At 41.3% G+C, this 22,994-nt stretch overlaps 1 protein-coding gene across 1 annotated transcript in view; it reads left to right on the top strand.

Moving 5' to 3' along the window:
- Window positions 1-594: 594 nt before the first annotated feature.
- Window positions 595-22,994, top strand: part of si:dkey-215k6.1 (transmembrane protein 132C) — a 316,735-nt gene continuing 294,335 nt past the window's right edge. Inside the window, exon 1 of the mRNA XM_038704606.1 lies at window positions 595-1,467. Coding sequence (XP_038560534.1) covers window positions 1,386-1,467 — 82 coding nt within the window. The 5' untranslated portion in view covers window positions 595-1,385. The remainder of the gene's footprint in view (window positions 1,468-22,994) is intronic.

Genomic DNA, 22,994 nt, shown 5'->3' with positions numbered 1-22,994 from the left:
CACAGCACTGGAAGCGGATCTGGTGTGTGTGCGCGCGCGAAGCTGGCGTCTATCATTACAGAGCGAACAGGTGTAGCGCGTGTCTTTGTATGAATAATGCAGAGAGAGGCTTTGAAAGAATAAACAACACCTGAACGGGCGCGCGCGCACACAACTGACACCAAGAAATAGGCCTGTTCTTATTGGATATCTTTAACTTGTGTTTTCCTTTTCTCAGCATCAAAAGCTCCCACATACAGGAGCATCCCTTTAACCTGTTTCCTGACTGGCTGTTTTCAATTAGACTGCTGGCTTTTAATTCCTAGGTCTATGTTAGCCATTATTTAAAAAACAAACAAACATATGTTTTAACAGTCCTTGTGGCTGTGGTATGGGTTCTTTGTCACACACGATGCATGAAATTAATGAATTAAAAAAACATATAAAGGAATCTTAATTGATAAAAGAAACCCAAAAAAGCCAAAATAAATTCCTACACCCACCATTGGCTGCTTAACTGTCACTCAAATCCCCAAACCCCGCCCTCATCCTCCACCTTACTCAGCCCCACAGCCCCCGCTGGCCCTCCTTCCTCTCCTCTGCCGGCTGGTGGAAGCGTCAGACCTCCTCCTCTTCTGTCCTCTCCTCTCCTCCCTCCATCCCACGGACGAGTGTTTTCAGCCTCTCAAGTTGTGCCCAGACGCACACACACACACACAAGCTTTTACATACTTACACAGCACAGCAAGAGGAGGACAGTCGGAGGATAGACTGAGGGAGGAAGGAAAAGAGAGCAGACGGAGCTGCTGCCGGGCGAGCGGAATTTGGATTTTATTTAAACCTTTAAACCGAGCCTTAAGTGACAGAGTTTTCTTGGGTTGTGTTCTTGCAAACCCGCCAATGAAGTGGACTTTAATTCGTTTGGAGGAGCTCTTCGTCCACTCTGCTGGTCAACTTAAACTTTTAAAGAAAGAAAAGTGTGAAACATTGAGGCTTCCTCAGCTTTAGCTGTCCCGTTTTGATAAATAAAGCAGAGGAGCGCACCGGTGGAAAAAAGCTCTCCACGGGGGGAAACGGGTTCATTCCTCGGCTCTGGCTTGAAGGAGACGCACCGCAGACTTTTTTGGAGGGAGGAGGATTAAAAAAGAAGCCAGCCAGCACCGGAATTGCCGATCGGGGGTTTCTTTTTTATTGCTGACTCAAGAAGGATTTATAGTTTACTCCAAACCTCATCTGCGCGTTGTCTTAGGTCAGGCACAACGGGAGCGCAGTTTGGTCAATTTGAGATTATTGATAGCACCGATGCGGTAGTAAGAGAGAAGAGAGATAAAAAATTGAAAGATCCCCTTTCGTCCGTCCTGTGAACAGTCCCGGAGTGTTTTTTGTTTTTTTTACCGACAGAAGGGATGGGGACGCCGTGGGGAAGGGGAGACGCGCCGGTGTGTTGTTGCCTCTGGAAGACGGTGATTCTTCTTTTCCTGTCGAAAGGTAAGAGATACAAAGGCAGGCGAAAACTTGTTGCCTGTTTGAAACGATGTTATTTAATTAAAAAGTAGAAAGAGGTGGCACACAATTAAAGAAAACAATACCCGTGGAGCTTTACATTTTATTTTAAAATATCATTGCTGATGAGTTTCGGCCATAGGCGTTTGGCGTTTTGTTTTGGGTTGGAGATCTGTTGTTGTTAAAAATTGGTCTGCAACAGTGATATAGAAGAAGGGAAACCCAACTCTAAACTAAATAAGTGTGGCAGTATTCACCTCTAATAAGTGTGAAATTGGAGTAAGTTGTATGAAGTCATGAAATTATGATAGATGTGCGTTTGCCATGTGGTGGTCACAGACTGGAGGTTATGTCTGCCAACATTTTAACACTGCTAAATTTAAATGAAGCAACTTTCACTTTTTTGCCAGATGATGACTGATTAGCCCACATTCACCTTGAGACCTCCTGTATCCAGGCGTGTGTCTGAAATGATAATTGACAAAGCCAAAGCGTCAAATGACAGATGCGTACTGACTGGTGCCATCTGAGACACCCGAACCTCGGCTGGTCGGTGAATGACCAGCTCGTGTGCTTGTTTGAGGTCTGAGAACTGAAAAAAGCTGGTGGCAGCGTTTTTCAGCAAAACATAAAAAGAAAACTTTTTTTTAAAATTTGGCAGAGAAAACTAGACTGACTCGTTGCGCATGACCTCTTCCGTGGTCCTGGAATCCGGTTTAGAGCGGAGTGTCCCCCGCAAGAGGTGGACTGGAGCGGGTTTCTTATAAAGGACTATGAAGTCCTCGTAAATCGAAGGAAAACAAGCTGTCCCTTTTAAATGTAGGCTACTCATGAGCCTATGTGAACTGAGAAAAAACGGACATATAGCTTAACTCATCGCCCTTTATTAAAGTGGAATTATGATACGTGTCTTTCTTCATAAATACAATTAGGCACGCAGAGAAAGAAAGATAGAAATGAGAGGTCAGAATCTCTCCAAAAAGTTCACCTGTGAAAAGCGCTCCCTTCATTACAGAACTCTTTAAGTGCTTTCTATGGATCTGGCTGAAGGTGCGTGACTTAAACACAATGTATGCGTTCTTGTATGCTCAGTTAAAGCTACATTAAAAGATTGTTTATTCAGAGCGGATGGTGAGCCACCGTCTTGCTCACACTAAATCAGGGCGGAGGTATTCTGAATTCAGGTCGGGTAACACCACCACCCACTTACTCCTGGGACAAAATATTAACCTGAAGAAGGCTGACAGATATTTTGGGTCTGACTGCGCGCTTGTACGCCTCCGTTTCCCACACAGATGACAGTCCTTCAGCATTAGTATCACATTTCCATAAGTGTATTAGCTATGCGTCTGTATGTACGCTTGTGTGTGTTTTAATCAGCTGCACTTACGACCCACTGAGCAGTAACAGTCGTTGCGTTGTGCGCTCCGGGGCGCGGTGGTCGCCGTGGCCGCGGCACACGGCAATCACTCAGGAGACCAGAGAGGAAACTGCGAGCAGGGGCTACGCTCTGTAAAACAGCTGTGCCCGGCAAAACGGCTGAGTAACCAAAAGATGAAATCAACCAAACACACTCCTCTCTCCTCCTGTCACATTCGGAAACACGACAATACAACCGTTTGCCCTGAGACTGCAGCTGTTTTGTCTGACAGTGCATGTTGCTCTTTGACTGCGGTCTAGCAGCTTCCTTGGTAGTTTGGATGACCAGTTGTATCTCTCTTTTTTTCCTCTGTCTGGGCCTCTCTCCCTCCCTCCCTCCCTCCCTCACTCACTCACTCACTCACTCACTCACTCACTCACTCGCTCACTCACTGCTGTTTTCATCACTTAAGGATATTACATTGACTTATATACATTTCCTGGAGACTTACCCTTTCCCTCCGCTGCTACCCCACTACTTGCCTAACCCCAACCTTAACGAAAACCTAACCTTAGAGTGAACCAAGTCTTCACTCTAAAATTTAATGATTTACATTATGGGGACTTGCATTTACTCCTTAAAAGGAAGGTGAATCTCCACAATGTGACTGTAAACAGATTATATCCCCACAACATGAGTATTTCTTTCTCTCTCTTTCTCCCTCTCTCCCTCCCTCACTCACATGCATAGGAAAAGGTCAATTCCAACTTGACTGTAGTTTTAACAGTTTATATTGGGCATTTGGGGGCACTGGCTCTAATGGCATAATGGCCACCTGAGGGTGTTTAAAAAATCAAAACACCAACCTTGCTCTCTCTCTTTCTCTCTGGGATTCAGTGCAGTATTTTTGTCAGTGCAAGTGTGTCAGTGTTCACTTGTTCAAGCGCTGCTTGTGCCCGTGTGTGTTTGCATTTACAGTAGATATGTGTTCTCAATTAGTCACATAGGCCCTTAGTCACAGCGTTTGTGTATGCTGCTGTCTGTAATCAAACTGAAGCTATCAGAATTCTCCATCCCCATATCTGACTCCACCTTTTGGAAGATATTTTGCTTAATTTCAATGTAATGTATTGTTTCTGGCAACTTTTGGTTTTGGGTTATAGGAACTACATGTCTGCACCTCTAATCAAAGACATATTTATTGGCCTTTTATCTCCCCAGTTGTCCCTATTTGTGTCATTCTCTCGTTATTCCCTGAGTGGCGTTTCTTTTTTCACATCACTCCATTTCATTGTAATTACATCAGTCTGTCATTTCATCATCCAGGTCGTCTCCAGGTTGTCTGTCAGTTTGTTCAAAAGCTGAGTGTCAGACAGATGCCTGTTAACAAGCAAGGAGTTAGTTACTCTTAGTTTGGTCTTGAAGGTTCAGGGCCTGAATATTCACTGGGGTCATGACTCAGCTCTGTATTCTCAGCAGGAGGTCTGTTGTGGGCTGGTGGCCGGGGAAATCCTTACACACACTCATGCAAATCAAACCTAAAGTCAGCACATGAGTTAATATCTTTATTTATCACCTAGTTTATAGTTTATAAAATTTTATAGCAAGTATTGTTTATGTTTGACACGATTTGAGTTCTCCAGTGTTTGCTGGTACCTGGGTCCAAACCAATTTGATGACCAACTGATGTATTATTGTATTTTTTATTATTTTTCCTTCTTTCTTGTAGATGTATAACTGTGTTTGTTGCATGCATGCACTATGCATAATGTGTCTTTTTATATCTGAATGTGTATACATAAATTAACTATTACTGCTATTCTTATATAGCTGGTTATTTCAACTAATATTAGCTTATTGTAGATTATTTATATATATATATATATATATATATATATATACAGAACACGAGAACTTATTTATTTTTCTGTTAATGGTGAAATGTTCTACTCTTGATAACAGTTCTTTAAAAAAACAAATGTAAGGGATCTTTTAAAACTCTCAAATATATCTGTAAGGGCCCTGGGCTATAACTTGAAGGGGCCATGGGTAGTTTTCACTGGCCCCTAGAATTGAGGTTCCAGATTGCAACCACTACCTTCCCAAGCGTGTGCTCGTGCTCAAACTAATGAGCGAGCCAAAACAGAGACCGACACGTGGACAGCTTCACACAAAATGCTGTAAACCCAGGTAAACTCCCACTGCAACGTTATAGTAATATTTTTTTTATCAGTTTGATGTTAAACTAATGATTGGTTCATTAAACGTTACATTCACTGCATTTAGCTGACATGCGTTAGCTCGCCTGCCTGCTTTTCATTTAATTTTGTGCACCTTTCAGCGGAGAGGCCCAGCAAAGTCAGCATAGCAAAAATTTTTGGATGATAACGAAAATGGTTAGCGAGCTAGACTGAATATTATATTTTATTATTATTATATATGAGATTGTTGGCACACTTTAGAATAACAGTTAGACCGCAGTAAGTAACATTAATGGGTCTTCCACTGTGTTGTTATCCTATAATTGGTTTTAGAAAATGCTCCACATTTGCTTTGTACCTTTTTTGTAACTTGCCAGTTAACGTTATCTGTCTTGAGCCAACTAAAACACAAAATCACAATATATTTTACATGCTTTGCAGTTATGTTAGCTTACCTGTCCAATCAGATGAAAGCCAACTCTGGGTCAGTTTTTATCTCCAAAACAAAGCCTCAAGCTCTCTTCATGACTCAAATGCCTTTCCGATGTTGACCGTGTTTTCTCTCGATGTTGATCTGATTCTCCTTTGGCCTGATGGCCTTCAGCACATTAGAGTTTATTGTTTGTTTTTATCCTTATGTGGAGTCTGTGTTGGAGTTTTCATTTTTATTTGGTGTTAGTGGACATTCCATTACCTGCAGTGTTGTCGCGATGTACAGTTCAGAGTCAGTAGGGAGAGGCCCAGGAGCGCATGAACGTCACTGGCTACGTATACCAATAGATTATGTGGAAAATCCGAGCACATTTCTTCAGGCAGGAAGCAGCATAGTGGCAGTTTCAAGCGACTGAGAAAGCAGTTAAAATGTTCATTTTTATGTGAGATTCCAACCAGTTCACAAATAGGCAATTAAAAAGTGATTAATTTAATTGAATAAAAAACACATATAGCCCCTTTAAAGCATGTCTGAGGGAAATACTTGTTTAAACGTTTCTGATTTGCTGGTGTCATTTAAAATATGTTCATCAGGGAACACTCCCGGTGAACAGATCCACTGATGTTCTAACTGGGAGCACGTGTACAAGCATTTATGTAATTTAACACCTCAGTGTTAAGTAGCTCCCTTTGAAATCTTTTGCCTTTTTTAAATGCTTTGTGTGTATTAATGTATGGAATAGCCATGTGGCAGACACTGTATTTTGTGTCAAACGCTGGACAAACCTGCTCTATTCAAAGTGTGTGTATGTGTGTGTGTGTCTGTCTGTGTTGGTGTCTGGCTATGTGCTTCAGCGCGTTTTGCAGTACACTGTTAACCTGTAGCAGAATGTCAGCACTATGCACCATTACTCATGCGATACAGAGCATTAATAATTACTGACGTAAAATCACTGAGACACACACACGCGCTAGTCTCTCACACTGTCCTTTCTATACGCTGCTCTCTCTCTCTGCTCTCTCTCTCTCTATGTATCTTTCTTTGTGTCTCATTGTTGGTTTCATTCACTGGCTCGCTGACTCACTCAGGCACACACTCGTATACTCACAGACACACACAGACACACACACACTTACAGACACATATACAGCACATACACACGGAGGCAGTTTATTCTCTAAAAAATAAGTAATAGACTTATGATTTTAGAATGACTAGAATGACTAGAATGATTTTAAATCAGACAAGAGACATTTCACCGATGGAAAATGTGAACCTTTACACATGAATGAAAGAGGGGAGGGGTGGGGGCAAGAAAAAGTCAGATGTGAGCAATGTACTGAATCAGTTAATTTAAAAGATTTGTTCACCGAATTGTTCAGTGCTTGACCGGAGCTTCAACTGTGTAGTCCCACTCACTGAACTGAAATAGTTCAGCTTGCTAATTAGTGAACTGAGACGGTTGTGAAGGATAAGCTATGAGCTGAGAATTTCTTTGGATAGAGATACCGTTTGCAAACTGAACCTATTTAATAAATAAAATATTTGGTCCAATTTTGAGACCTCAAGACATGAGAGGGAGGGAGATGGAGAGAGGTGGGCTTGAGCGACTGTCCATCACTCAGGGCTCGCGAACAAATCACTGAACATGCACTGTTCCCTTGCAGTGGAATGATGTGAGACAGTCTCAGGCTCAGCCTCCTCTACTTTTTCTTTCTGCCTCTGTGTCTCTCTCACACAAACACACACACACACACACATACACACACAGCCTTTTGTTGTCGTGACGGAGCAGAGCAGAGAGTGGCACCGTAGAGAGGGTCACAGAGACACAAAAGTGAGTGGACTTGAAGAAGTTGACATGTGACGCTCCCTGCGTCCTTTTCCCCTGGTCATTACAGTTTTATCTTTTTCCAGTATTGATTTATATATCTTGTATATAGATATAGCAATGTGACTGCAAGGTTGCCCTGTCTTCAACGACAAATCACCAATCACCGACACCAGCGAACAGCAACCAGGAAGTGGTGGGAACAACACAATTAATATACGCTAAACGGCAACCAGCGGCGGCTGTAACACCCCCGCTTAAGCTCTACTGCCTAGACAAATCATCAGCTAACACATTTTCAGACCCCTTTTTATGTTGGATGTCAAGATTGAAGTCTTGTACCAGCAGTGCCCACCGCATGAGTCGTTGGTTGTGGTTTAACATGTGGGGTAGAAAGACAAGGGGATAATGATCAGTGAACACAACAACAGGCAGAGAAGTAGACCCAACATAGACCTCAAAGTGCTGTAGTGCTAACAACAGAGCAAGGGTTTCCTTCTCAATGGTGGAATAGTTTGCCTGGTGTTGGTTGAACTTGCGGGAAAAGTAAGCAACAGGATGATCAGTACTATCTTCCTCTTCCTGTAACAGGGCAGCACCAGTGCCCACTGCGCTGGTGTGTACCTCGAGCTTAAAGGGCGTGGAAAAGTCAGGTGCAGTGAGCACGGGAGTGTGACTTAAAGTCTTTACACTATGAAATGCCACTCGGCATTCTGGGGTCCACACGTAGTCTACCTTGGTGCTGAGTAGACTAGTGCTCGAGGTTTCTGCCTCTTAAAAGGAAGCTTTTCCTTGCCTCTGTCACCTAGTGCTTGCTCTTGGTGGGAATTGTTGGGTTTCTGCAAATAACATCACAGAATATGGTCTAGACCTGCTCTTTTATGAAAAGCACTCTGAGATAACAGTTGTTGTTATTTGGCGCTATATAAATAAAATTGAATTGAATTGAAAATAGTTAGTGGGAAGGCGATACTGGAGAAGTTGCGGCAGTAACTCCTGTAGTATTCAGCTATACAGTCCTCCATGTGCGGCAGAGGATACGAATGTCCAACAGAAGCGGCATTTACTTTGTGGAAATTTGTGATAAACCTGGGGGAGCCATCAGACTTAGCTTCTATCAAATAGCGAACTCCACAGGCTGGAACTAGCAGAAGCTAAACCATTTTGCAGGAGAAACTCTACCTCCTGTTTCATTAACTCACATTTAGTCTGATTTGCTTTTACATCAATGTCATGTTTCAGGACAGAAGTGCGGGTTGGAACATCACTGAATAGACAACCAATTAGTACCTCAAGATCATGTTGTTCAACAGTCAAATGCTGCAAATGGCATGACAGGTTTGCAAGCATTTCCGAATTTGGGAGGTGGACAGGCTGATGTGTAGGGACGTGCATCTGTGGATCATCTCTGTGGGGAGCATCCACAGACTCTATCATAATGATAGCAGCAGCTTTAACATCTGATTGTACTACAACTAAAGGGCCAAGCAGAGCTAACATGATTTTCCTGACAGGACTAGTAGCATTTTAACTGATTTATGTTACAGATTCTAGTTTTACGCCTTTTGTCTGGAGTACAGAGTACATAATCAGTGTCGCTAAGATGCTCTTTTACAACATACGGGCTGGAGAATTTAGCTGCAAAAACAGAGCCAGGAGTAGGCCACAACACCAAAACCTTGTCACCTACCCCACAACGACGGGATACGGGGGAAGGATCATAATAACACTTTGTGACAGATTTGGATTCACTAAGGGTGGCTTTAGTGAGGGCATTAACTCTGTGGAGGCGCTCACAGAACTGGGTAACGTTGTCTAATGCGTGCTTTTTGGGAGAAGACTCACACGTCAGGAATTGGTCGTGCAGTGACTTAAGTGGCCCACGAGGTGTGTGACCGAAGACAAGGGGTGCAGACCTAAAGCCAAAAGACTCCTGCACTGCGTCACGCACAGCAAACAAAACAAGGGGGACTCCCTCGTCCCACTGTTTCTCAATCTCCACACAGTATGCGAAAGACTCAACGTGATGAGCACTCAGACTCTTGAGTACCTTTTTGAAGAGACCAGACTGGATAACGAGTGACAGCGCACATAATAGTTAACAAATACTGATGTAGAGGGCCAACACAGCCAATAATCACTCGCTCAAATTATTCTGCTGTTATAGGAATGGGATATAATGGCGCAGGAGGGACAGTCTGAGAAGTTTCCCGACAACCTGACACACATGGCAAGCACGGCAATGTTTAGCAATGTCAGACCTTAGACCTGGCCAATTAAAATGGCAGAGGATGGCTTGGTAAGTTTTGGTTATGCCCAAATGTTCTGCCTACTTACTCTCATGAGCCACTGACATCATATTCTGGCGGCATCCTGCAGGAACAACTATCTGGTAAACAGAATGACAATCAGAATCACCAGTTACGAAGGAAGATCATTTACGTAACAACATCTCACTATCCATAATATATGCTACTTTCTCATCCCTTGCTTTCTCGTTACTCACCACCTTGGCAAAGTACTCTTTCAGTGTCAGGTCTGCTTCTGCATCTGGCTCAAACGCGCTCAGTTGACTGGAAAATGCCGCACCTCCAGCTAACGGCAGTTCCGGGCCAGCCGGGGGCGTTTGCTCATCAGACTCATCCTGAACTGGCAGTACGGAGACAGTAATAACATTCATTGTCCTCTTTCAGCTCACATGGATTAGAGGGTCTGGGAGGAGAGGAGGGACGACATAGGTCTGAGCAGAGGTTTTCTTGTGATTTCGAAACTTCTGTCGGTAGGCTTCTGGCACAAGTTGACCGTTACATAGTCTAAGCCATCTTCCACAGGGAGTGTGGCCATGGCATCCTGAGCTTTACAATGCATTTTACACTGAAGCAGAAGCGTCCATTCTTCAGGTGGCCATTGTAAAGCAGCTGCAATCCAAATCCAATTCAAACACATTGAAATAAGAGTCAACTTCATTATCCTGAAATGCAGGTATCAAAGCCACATGCTTACAAATGTCAAAGACTATTTTAGCCTCAAGCTCGAGTTGTCTCATTGCCCTCTCAGTCTCAGCCAAAAGTTCAACTTTTCTCATTTCTCACAATTAATACACACTAAACGATAGCCAGCGGTGGCCTAACAAATGTATATATATTAATTTACATTTTTTGCAATAATTGAAGATAAGACACCGATTTGCTGTGCCAAATATTAGCAACTTTAAAAAGCAGCCACTATTTGTATGAACACAATGTGTCAGCTGAGGTGTCACTACCATCCACAGTTATTTCACCTATTATATATATTTATCAGCTGCGAATGTCTCTTCCACTTCAGTGGGCTAAAAATGTCCCAACAGAATATTGATTTTTGCCAGCTGGCATTTTTAAGCCTACTTGTCATCTTTCCAGTGTGAAATACAAATCACAGATAGTCTTAGTATATACTGGTATACAGTTGAAACACAGGACTGGTAAATTTTACTTTTCATGTCCTATTGAGTTTGCATTCTTTGCTTTTTCCCATGTTGTTTTTATCACCAATTTAATATATTTAGTTAATTGGCCTGTTTAGGAATCCCAAGACAATATATATATATATGTGTGTGTGTGTGTATGGTATATTGTATTTTCCACATTGTCATTTCTGTATCTTGCATTAAGACCTCTCAATTCTTCCCCCATGGAAAGAATTGGTTTCCCATGCCACTTGAAGGGTGGAATGAGTGTATCAAACACACTCAAGTACGCAAGAACACTCAAACTTATACACACACAAGGACTCATCGAGCTGTGTGATAAGAAAAAGAATTGGCTCTCATCATACGGGGACCAACTCTTCTTGTCATCACACGGTGGAGGAGGAAGCGACAGAGATGGAGAGATTGAAGACACACAGTAGGAGAGAGAGATTTTCACCTTCCCTTGAGAGTGTATTCATTCTCTGTGTCCCTTCCTTCTATATCAGTAAGTCTCATCTAGAAGGATGCTGTTTGCTGCAGGGCCTGGACATATTTATACCGACACTGGCTCACATTCGCACACACACTGAGACACATATTTTCTCTCTCTGGTGTACACATGACAGATGCAACAGGAGAATGTTTTGTTTGGGAGCCATTATTGTTGCTAAAGGTAAATACCTAGAATCCAATTCAGATTTTAAAATAAAAAATATTCTTTTTTCAAAGGAATTTTGCAATTTTGTGACATTTGATGACTCATCACTACAACAGTAACTCAAAACATGTTTTTCTTTCATGCTATTGTACGTTTACGCGTCACTTATTTCATACTTTGGCTGTCAATAACAATAACTGAACAATAATGCAACTAACACTAATTTGTTTATGATTGTCACTGCTTAGGTGTAAATTCTTGTTTAATGCATGTTGTGTAATTTAATAAGAGACATTTTAAATAATTTAATTGCACAGATTATTAGTTTCAAGACACTTAAACCCCACAAGATAGTCTCTTTGCTGGTATATTAAACTCTTCTTTTAACTTGTCATTGCAAGCATCACGTCCTTTGGACCTTGAGTATAAGTAGTCAGTAGTAGACTAGTAACCTTGGAGTGACTAGTGGCAAAACTCAAATTAGACTGGTGAAGGCCAAGAGTCATTTGAAAATGTGAATTCAAGTGCTTTTGTGTTTGATATCTTTATGAGAATCATTTTAGACTTACAGATAGAGGATGTTTTATAAAGTGAGGCCTGTTTAGCCACTCATCTTTTCTCAAAATGATTAATTTGGAGTTAGGATTTAGGATTAAGGGTAAAATTAACTTGATCATATGATGCGTCGTCCCACCTCCTCCTGAACTGGCTCCCTGATTTTTGTCTTTGGTGTGTTTTCGTGGTTGCAAACAAGAGTAATCATATAAATGGTGATAACAGCACACACTTTTGGACAGTCTCTCCTCCAAGCCATTAATTGTGTTGCACACACCAAAGTGACCAGAGTAGTTGTGTGGAGAAAGAACCTTTGCTCACTGGCGCCATCGCTGCGCCGATTGTCAAACTGACCTTTTCAGAAAGCCCCCTCACCCAATGAAGACGTATAAAAAATGTGTGGGTTTTAATAAACACAGATCTCACATTCATTTGAATGGAGCCAGTCCGGTGGCGCAGAAGAGGTGTCAATGTCAAAACTCGGGGTTCAAAAACATTGAACCTGGCTCACCTTTTGCTGCATATTGCTGCATATACATATACAAAACAACACTCCCCCACCACAGAGCTGTTTTTTTGAAGGCTTGATAATCAGGCATGCGGTTTATCCATCCATCGTCAACTGCTTATCCTGTGTACAGGATATGCCTGCCAATCCCAGCTGACATCCGGCGAAATGCGGGTTACATCCTGGACAGGTTGCCACCCCATCGCAGGGCCACACATAGACAAACAACCACTCACACTCACACCTAAGGACAATTCAGGATCACCAATCAACCTAGTCCGCATGTTTGGACGGTGGGAGGAAGCCAGAGCACCCGGCGAGAACCCACGCAGACACGGGGAGAACATGCAAACTTCACACAGAAAGGGTTATGTTTATGCAGCTTATGTTGTATGATATATAGAAAGAATCTTATCATTTCAAGGTTGTTTTTTGAGTGTTTTAACGATGAATCCAAGCTTTTTTTGGCACTGTCAGTCACATCTCCTCACCCAGATATTGCACTGATTTTTTTGCACTTTATACTGGTTTATACTGGTATACTTACACTTTATATCTGTGAACTTTTTATCCTCATAGTGTATTACAATGCTATTAATGCTGCTATTAATAGAATCTACAGGCAGTTACTGAAAGTCAACTGATTAGTCTGGATACTTGTGAATACTTCCTCTGCACAAGCCTGTGTGTGTGGTGCATGACTGAGCCTGCATGTCTTTATACACTCGCTGTGACCATGAGACGGCCGGGTTTCAAAGGCCTGTCGAGAGGTTTAAGGGTCTTGCTAATGAGCAAGTCGTTTTCCCTCAGATTAGCATGAATAGCCGGACTAATTTTCTATGTGTGTGCCTGAGTGCATGTCCGTGTGTGTGTGTGTGTGTGTGTGTGTGTGTGTGTGGTGATCGGTACTGTAGGAAGTAGGGGTTTAAGGTTGAGCTAATCAGCAACACATTTCCCCCTGCATTAGCTTCACTTGGCTGATTAGCTGCGTTTTGTGTGTGTGTGGGTGGGTGTGTGTGTGGGTGGTAGAGAGAGAGAGAGAGAGACTGAATGGCTGATTATTATCATCATTACACAATGATTCAGAGGAGACTAACAATGGATTAACATTATCTTTCATTTTCTCATTGAATTTTGATTGAATGTAATTTATCGGTATGATGTGCACTAATGTGTCTGTCACTATGAAATAAGTGGAAATGCCAAACTAAAAACTGGCTGTCTGTAGTTGGACAAGTAACATTTTTTTGTCTATTTATTTCCTAAATTCAGTTTAAATGTTTGTTGAAAAGAGACATAACAGCATGTACAGGATACAAATACTACCACACAAAATGGTCATATATAATAATAATGATAATAATAATAATAATAATAATAATAATAATATAATAATAATAATAATAATGCATTATATAGCGCTTCAACGTTGAAACTCAAAGCCCTTCACAGTGAAGTTGGGGGGATTCACCTCAGCCACCACCAATGTGTAGCACCCACCTGGGTGATGCACGGCAGCCATTTAGTGCCAGAACGCTCTCCACACATCAGCTTAAAACAGTTGGTTTCCATATGTAAAATAAATATTTAAAATGTAAGCTTTAATATTCCCAATTTTCCACTTTCACCTGATGCATCTCTTTGTTTTTGATGTCTCTGACAGTATTAGACCATTGTTAGTAATATTGCATGTCAATGAGCAAGACTGCTCTTCTGATGATGTTAGATTATTTATTTTATTTCATAAAAGACTAGATGAAAACAGTACTTTCTTTGATGCATTTTAACAGGAACAGGTTTACATATTTCACATCTACATAAATCACCTATTTATTTAAAAAAGAAGCCAAACTTTGCAACTTTAATTGTTGTCTAAATGCAAGTAGCAGTAAAAGAACTTTGCCTAAAAAATACCGCCGTTTTTTAAGTCAAGTTTATGTGGTCAGACCTAAACCTGTAACTGACGAGGCTATTGCCTTCCTCCCTCTTAATAAGTTAATCCATCATTCTTTCTTAGTGTCTCTTCTCTCTATTTTTCGAATTTATTCTTTGCCTCTGCATTCCTCTTCTGTAATAATCTATGACTGATTTGCTATTTGTTTTTCCTCATTGAAGTGGTAATATTTAGCTGCTGATCTGCTGCCTAGCTGCATATTTTTCACCACAACACTATTTTTCTCTGACAAACATCTGAGGAGCAATAACAGGGGTTTAATGGGCCAGTACTTAGCAGACACACAAGAGGAAAAGACACATTTCTCTCTTCTTTCCTGTATTTCCCTTTCTTCTTTGCATCCCGTTTCTTCTCAGCCTTTGCTGTGACATTTTCTCATACAGTCATCAATCACTCTTACATTTAATCTCTCTGTTTCTTTCGGTTCTTTTTGTTTCCACCCATCTTCCTTTTTCCTCCTTTGTCGCATTCTTCTTTTTTACTTTCTCTCTCACTTCATCTCCTGCCATCATGTCTCAGAATTCATCTCCTTATCTTTCTCTAAAATGCAGTATTTCTCTCCTTGTCATCGGCTCCTATGTTCTAAACCCTTCTCTCTCCCCCATCCTTTTCACATTTTGTCTCCTTTTTTTCTCTCACTCTCTCTCATCGATATTTTCCCACCTGTCACCCTCTTCTCTCTCGTCCCCCTTCCTTCCCCTTCTCCATCTCTCCAGCTCTATCGCTCTGTCTCTGAGCAGCTCTTAACCAGTCCTCTGAGAGTGTGTGAGCTGCTCGGCCTAAATGATTTTCTATTACTGCCGCATGTTAACAGCGCTCCATTTGATCAAGCTAATGAAATTGAAAACTTTCATCTCAGCCAAATTGATTTCAAACCTGAAACTGCACGCGCCACCCCCCCCACCCCACCCCAAAAAAGAGAGAGAAAATGCGTGTAGTGTTGTGTTAGTGGAGCAGGACATTCACTTTAGAAGCACACAGAAATCAATTAGACTGTATGTCATTTTATTCTTGTCCTTATGGAGATTTAAGGTAAAAAACGCCATATCTTCAACTGTGTGTGAGAGAGACCGTGCATATATGTGCATGTATTGACTAAGATTCAGTACGTTTGCAAATTTTTGCTTGACTTGTGCTTAAAGGTTAAGAAATTAAAATGAAGTTTGTTCTGATAAATAATAAATAAAAAATTATATTTGAAATACCAGTAGTATGCTTGATTCCATTGTGATAGTGTATAAAACTATAACAGCCAAGCATGGATGTAGAATAGAGGGATTAGTTCAGTAAGATAAAGGCATGTACATGCAGCGCGATTGTGGAGCCAGTTTGGGCTTCATGACTGATTGGACCAAAGTTGGACTGAGTACATTACAGTCTGGGCCGGTTGGTGTTGTCTCTCCAGTTGGGAGATAAAAACATGCGGTTTGTGGTGTTCGAAGATTCCAATATTTTCCTCTTTGATCAAGTCCTTGCCTTAATTTAGTCCCTACATTTTTATGAATGGAATCAGAACCACTGATATCACACAGAAAAACTGAAAACAAAAAGGTAAAAAAATGGCAGACAAATTGTAAAATGGTGTGTTGTACCTGACTAAAAATTCCTTCATTTCAAATTCATAATCCAGTTAAGCAGTTTTAAGTGGACAGCTAGCTGAAAATTTCACTCCTCACTCTTAAGAAGTTCTGTGATCTCCCGCTGTCCCTGTAGACAGACAGACAGAGAGAGAGACTTGTTTCTGACTTTAAATACTAAACATCTGTGCATGTTAGTTCTCAGCTTAAGTTTGTTTTCTTAAGTAACCGATGGTCCATAATGTGGGCGTATTAAAGCACTATATTGCATAATGCAAAAGCAAAGAACAACCAATGTTATGTGAAGAGAGGCACAGTTGCAGCGGACGAGCCAGTCAACACTTTTGTCACTTCTGCATTATGTTTGCTTGGCACATCTTCTTGAAATTTGGAAATACACTGTTTTGACATCTTTGTCTGTGCATAGTCAGAGTAAGCAAATAGAAAATAATTTTTTTTTTATTCAGTCGTCACTCTTGGTCACATTCACTGAATGACTGAATCATTTTGTTCGTTCGGTTTCATCGTATTGATGCCTGTTTTGTTATCTGTCCTGTCAGCTCTGGGCCTATAAAGGAATATAAAAAGTTATATTGTGCCAGGAGTTCAGTTTCTTGATTGAATCCACTGGAACAAAAGTGGTGAGGTGATCGATCATTTAGAATTAACCTCCATTCAAGTTGATGTGAGCTCCCCTCATAACTCTGGTAAATAACAAAAAAACAAAATCACCTGAACAAAGAAAGCTGGGTTATTGCTGCTCTGCAGTAGCTCTCACATCTGCAACCTGAATGTTACGTGGTCTACAAAAGCCAGAGCCAGAGGACACTGATATTCTGACCTGAATTTGGCTGTTGGTCATCACTGGAAAAAGTATGAGTTGAGTATCTTACCCAAAGACACTTCAACATGTAGACTGGAGGAATCGCGGATCTTCTAATCAGTGAGCAACCCGCTCTCTCTCTTCCTCTAAGCCAGAGCCGCCCCTGATGAAATGAACTTGCAAGACCTGATTCTGCAATTGTAGTTTCGTACACAACTGAGAACTATGCCCATCCTTGCATATAATAGCTTGGCAAAGTTGCAGAATCTCAAACTGAATAAAAACATGAAAAAAGGCATATAAAGTGCACAGTGTCCCAAAGTGCAAGAGTGTCTAAAAAGCAGAAATTTTGGCCCTCAGGTCTAGCCTAACAGCGCCTAACAGAGCATCAAAAGATGCACAAATTTATATTTTGGATGAGCATAGCGACTGCACTAAGGCCCTTGAACGTAGATATTTTATTTTAAGCCTGTTAAAGAATCAGTAGGATATAAACTAAGGTGGGTGCAAAAGAGAAGTGCAAAGGAGGAGGTGTAAAATAGGCACAAAGTGGACCAAAGATAAAATTAAACAAGAAATGACAACATCATTCAAGTGAAAATGTTGTTGCTAGCGGAAGGATGTGTGTGTGCATGTGTGTGCGCGCGCATGTGTAACCTTCCTTCCCTGGATCCCATTTGGCTCAGAGAAGCTCACTGTTGCCATCAGAGGCACACCAAGCTGTTCTTTGGATAGGGGCGTACTATGTAATGTGCTTGTTCAGCGTTGTCTTCAATTATGTGTGCCTTTGCAGAATGCACCTGATACAGTATGTACGTGTGTTTGTTTGTATAGGTATGTGCAGACACAAATATTTTCATAGATGGTATGTTATGTGTTTTTATTTAGTTACGTATTTGTGATTGTGTGTATGTAGTTCAGGGACCATTTGCTTCATTTGAATCGTTGACTCAGGACTTCTGCAAACACATGATGGCATTAGCTACAGTCTGAGATGTGGCTAGCGAGAGAGAATAGAAACAGTTAGGAATAGAGAGAAGCAGAGGGAGACATTAAAAGGCCAGACCAGGCCACGATCTGGCCGCTGTGAAGAAATGGGGTGAAGATATGGAGAGTGAGAGAGAGATGAAAAGAGGATGAAAAAGTAACAGTGTGAAATGAGACTTTGGGCAGTGGAGGGAAGAGAGGAAGATTGGAAAAAGATGAGAGAGCAAAACAGGAAAGGAGAAAAGGGGTAGCCAAGGAAGGATGGAGGGAGAGGCCAAGAACAAATTACAGGCCAAGGGAAAGAGAAAAAAGAGTGAACAAGATGAACAGATTCGGAAAACAAAGGAATGGGAGGGACGGGTGTTTGGTGAAGAAAAAAGCTGGAGAGCGAGGGTTAGGGACAGCAAGAGATTTAACATTTCATTCTGTGTTGCTCTTAGCCCCTAGGCCAGCATTACAGTGAAGATTTCCACTATTTACAAAGCTCCCAGTGCCTTCAGGACTCCATCTACATAATGTTTAACATGCACAACTCGGCTGCACTCTGCCCGTCAAAGGAAGACGGTGTAAGGATTTTGGGCATCAGTCCCTGAGGCCTGCTAGGGGGAGGGGGTGGAGGGGATTCTGTAGTCAGACTCGACGCGCAGTAATTGAATTAAAATGCTGGTAATAAGATGTCCAAATTAAACTGTGATCTAGTTTGAGTTTTTGAAACTGTACTAATTCGATTGTGTCTTGGATTTTACTGTCTCTCTTAAGAAGTCAAATGATTTAGAATTGATAGTAGACCATAATGCACAGGTTTTCCCAGGTGTGAATGATCTTGATCACTGCACAAGAAAAGCTAAACTCGAGTCATTTCTCTTTACAAATTTAAGGTTCATGATCTTGAAGATGCAAGAAAGGAAAAAGACATGTAGCTGCACTTAGATGCTGAGAGATAATCTAAGCATTTACAATCTGAAGTACAGCTTTCCTTTTACAAAAACACACTTGGACAATCATCTGCTTTTAAAGCAGCTAAAAATGCTCTTCCTCTCACTGTTTCTTATTGATCGAAAGGATTAAAAGTACTGGTACATTACCTCTGAGTGATAGAACAGACTACATGCTCTTGGTGATGCAAAATAAATCCTGTGATATGGCTGAAAAAAGCTGCACTAAAATGACTGACGGAAACATTGACTTCACAGTGAGATTTGGCATAGGAAATGAACAACAAAAGCTGCATCTGTTTTAGATCAGAGTGGCAGCCTGGTGATTACAGACAGTGACTCACTGAAAGAGACTATACTCAGTGATTACCACACAATCTCATAGACTGTCTTGCTCGGCCTTTTTGGAGAGAACCTGAAACACAAATTTGACCTTTTCCTATTTATTGTGATTAATGGTCTTATTATTTCTGCCTCTGCAATGCCTTACCTGAATACCGTATCCTAATGTGAATGTGTACACAATCCACATACAGTTCTCATAAATGTATTCATGTCCAGTAAATTGATCACTCATTGATATTCATGTTAGACAAACAGACCTCCCTGAACAAACTAAGGGGAGTTCCTTATTATTTTCTTATTATGTTGATTAAAAAAATCTGGGAAGCATTATGTTTCCTTCAAACCCTATTTGCTGTTGCAGATGAGTTGTATACAAATGTAATTTTGAGGAGACATGATTGCAGTGTCAAGCATAGCAAGACGAGACAATTGCAACTAACTGGCTGTAAGCGAGACTGCATACTTTAACTCACGTTTCAGATGTGTTATATTTGGACTTTATTATATCTGTTGTGCTTTTGGATAGTTTCCTTAACTAAAAGGAACAAATGAAGATGTGATTTTTTCTAATCACATGCCCAATTTTTTGCTTGAATTCTAAAGAACAAGAATAGAAAATTGAAAACTTTGAACAGGCAAAATTCCCTGGAGCTTTTCTTTGAAATGTCCGTGGAGCAACACTCTGCCTCCTCCTGAAACACACACTTTAGTTATCTGCAGGCCGTATGCAAAATAAATGAATACCAAGCAGGGATGGGAAAGCAAAAATACCATTTGATAGTCACTGTTCGACCTTTCTTCAAAGATCTACTCACTTATAACAAATCACATAACAAATGCAGTGATAGTGCTGAGATTGTGCCTACGGTCGTCTGTGAACAGCATCAGTTTCATTAAAGGTCAGGTAAAGTAATTATAACTGATCCAGTCATGTTTCCTATTTTACAGCTGTGCCAAATGATGGTGTAAATATAGGGAGTCTAACACATAACCCCACCTCACATTTAAATTTAGTTTTTGTATTTGATGCAGATAATTCTGGATAGTCTAATTTTTTCACGAGTTGAAAATGTATCTCTGTGTGATGTCTTTTCAATAAATAAAGCACCATATCAGTCATTTTGAACTGAAATTACCTTCTCTACTGGTTAAGTTTGGCCTTTACGTCTGATTTCTTTATGTAGAAATCAGTAAGACTGAATATCTTGGCTAAGCTCTTAGCACGGCTTTTGTGCAAACGTTTTATGGTAATGAGTTTCTTCAATACATCAAAAGTCATCTTCAACCAAGGCCTTGTCAATGTTTTGTGTGTGTGTTGATGTTTTGTTTTCCCTTTTTAGTACATGGATCACCATCTTCAATTTACAAGTTTTTCTTCATGGTCTGTGCAGTTTGTGTGCATTTGCGCATAGGTGTGTTTTTTCCCTCAACAAACGTAGAGTGAGTAAAGGAAATGTGTTCAATACATTGACCAGCTCTTTCATTCCTTAAGTACGGAACAAGTATGTGTTTGTGCTTGTGTGTGTGAGTGTGTGAATAATGTGTGTCTTCTTTCAACCAACATTGCTGTGTGCTTAATGGCAGTCCTTTCAGGCTCCACTATTTGTTAAAGAGGGAGGAAGTGATTAGCTGCCTGTTAGCAAACCTCTTAACGAACCCCACTAAAGAACCCTGAGGGCAGCTCTGGGACGGCCTCGGCATGCCACCGTAATTAGACTGGCAAATAAGAGCTCGTTATGCAAACGAGTTAGAGTTAATCTGCATATCTTTACCTGAGACACTCGTGTTATACTGACAAACGTTTACCCAAAGGCAGTGAGGAGGAAAAGAGGAGTCAGAGGAGAGGGGAAGGAGAAAGGGTGAAAGGATACGAAGGTAAGGGGAGACTGCACAACAACAACAACAAAGAGTTGAACAAGTTTAGTTTACAATGTAGGATGTGTTGGGAGCAGCCATATAAAAAACAGTGATGAAAGGTTAAGAGAGGAATGGGAGCTAGAAAGAGGACTGAAGTTAGTAGAAAAGAAAAAATGTCAATGCTACAAAGAATTTTTTTGTGGTTGATGCCGAGATTCCCAAAGGAACAGTTGTTCACATCTTTTACACTGTGATTACATTTTTGTAAGCCTGTGCCTTGTGGAAATGCTGATTGGTAAAGCAGGGGAGAAGATTTGGCAGCACTGAGTTTCGGCCTACATCCAACAAGTAGCATGCATTTTTCCCGGTTACATTTTTTATTTTTGTTTATTTTCTTTGTTAGAAGGGTTTCCCTAATGTACTTTATGAATTGGTAAATGCTATATTGCCACCCAGTGTGAGACTAGATTTCTTGTAGTTTATGTTGTTTTTACATTAAAACAAGAAAGTCTACAGCCATGCCAGTGCCTCTGTGATGCTGTGCTTAGGCATAGCGAGCTTTAAACTAAAAGCTTATATCGGCATTTTTGCTTGTATTTGGTCCCAAATCAAAGTATTGATGATGCCGCTGGTTGAATGGTTGAACTGAAACTTAAATAATAAATAAATGTAACATGTTAAGTCCATACTCCACCCTGTCCTGTACGGGGATGACCTGTGGTGTGCTGTGAAGCATGAGAGACATGTTGTGATTGGTTCTTGGCTGAAGTGTGTATCGTCCTGGCAATGGTCTCCGGGGTTGATGGGTTTGACCTCTGTGTGACTGCAGGGTTCCTGATGGATCACTCGCTACAGCCAACACACACGGAGTGGTCTGCTGCGGACATAGATACTGTATATACTGTTCTCTGAATGTTGTCTTCTGTTTGTGTGCAGGACACTTTTAGAGATGTGAGTGTGTGTTGTATGTGTCTGTGTGTGTCATATGATACTGATTGGCTGTGTTTTTGTGTAATCAGTCGATCCGTTCCAGTAAGTCAAAGAATAAACCATTTTTGAGGACCGTAGTGTATAAGATAGCACGGCAAGTGTGTGTGTGTGTGTGTAGGAAAGTCACTTAGTGTGTGTGTGTGTGTGTGTGTGTGTGTGTGTTTGGCTCATTAGTGCAGTGGTTCAGAGGCTATTATTTATCGTCATGTTGCCCAGCCTGCTGAGCTGTGGCTCAGTCAGCAGCCATCTTTATTCTACACACGCACTTACACTCACACGCACGCACACACACACACACACACACACACACACACACACACACAGAGCTACAGGAGTTGTAGAAGTTATTACATGTTCCCCTGTGCTTTGTACATGCACACACACAAAGAGTCATGTGAACACACACACCTTTTATACCTAATCTTAAATCTTAAATAACCCTTATGCCTTAACACAAACAAACCCCAGTGAACGCACCTCCCGTTGCACACACACGCACATACTGTCTCCTACCAGCACACGCACACACGAACACACACTCCCTGGCCCTCTCTCCCTCTCCTCTACCCCTGACTTTGTCCCTGTGACCTTGGGCGAGTGCTGCCAGTGGCTGCTGCTGAGATTTCTGCGTAGGGGGTTGGAGGGCGGATGGAGAAAGGCTTGGCCAGGGATCACACAACTTTCATGCCTCGATCCATCCGTTCGTTCGTCCGGCTGATGAATGAGAGAAAAGTTTTCCTCCCTTTGTTGACAGATGGCTGTGGAGTTTTTGGGGACTCATGAGGAGTTCATTTATAATGGAGCTCCTCTTTGGATTCCAGCCCCATCAACAACATAATTTATTTTCAAATTGTGCGTAAATGCACTTTTCAGGAAGCGATTATGACTGATCACACACAAAGCAATTGTCGGACTTTCAATTTTAACTGCATGCCTGCTAAACTGCTGCTACATTAAGCCCTGTCTGCAAAAATAATTGAAAGCCTTTCTCCCTTTTTAGCTGTTTGATGTCACAATGAGTACTCTGGTAACTAGATAGTCATCATT

This window comes from Micropterus salmoides, unplaced genomic scaffold (assembly GCF_014851395.1).
Source record: "Micropterus salmoides isolate LMB-PRFRI ecotype aquatic unplaced genomic scaffold, ASM1485139v1 Ms_hic_scaffold_7, whole genome shotgun sequence".
Taxonomy (NCBI): domain Eukaryota; kingdom Metazoa; phylum Chordata; class Actinopteri; order Centrarchiformes; family Centrarchidae; genus Micropterus; species Micropterus salmoides.
This window is presented reverse-complemented; position numbering and strand designations above follow the sequence as displayed.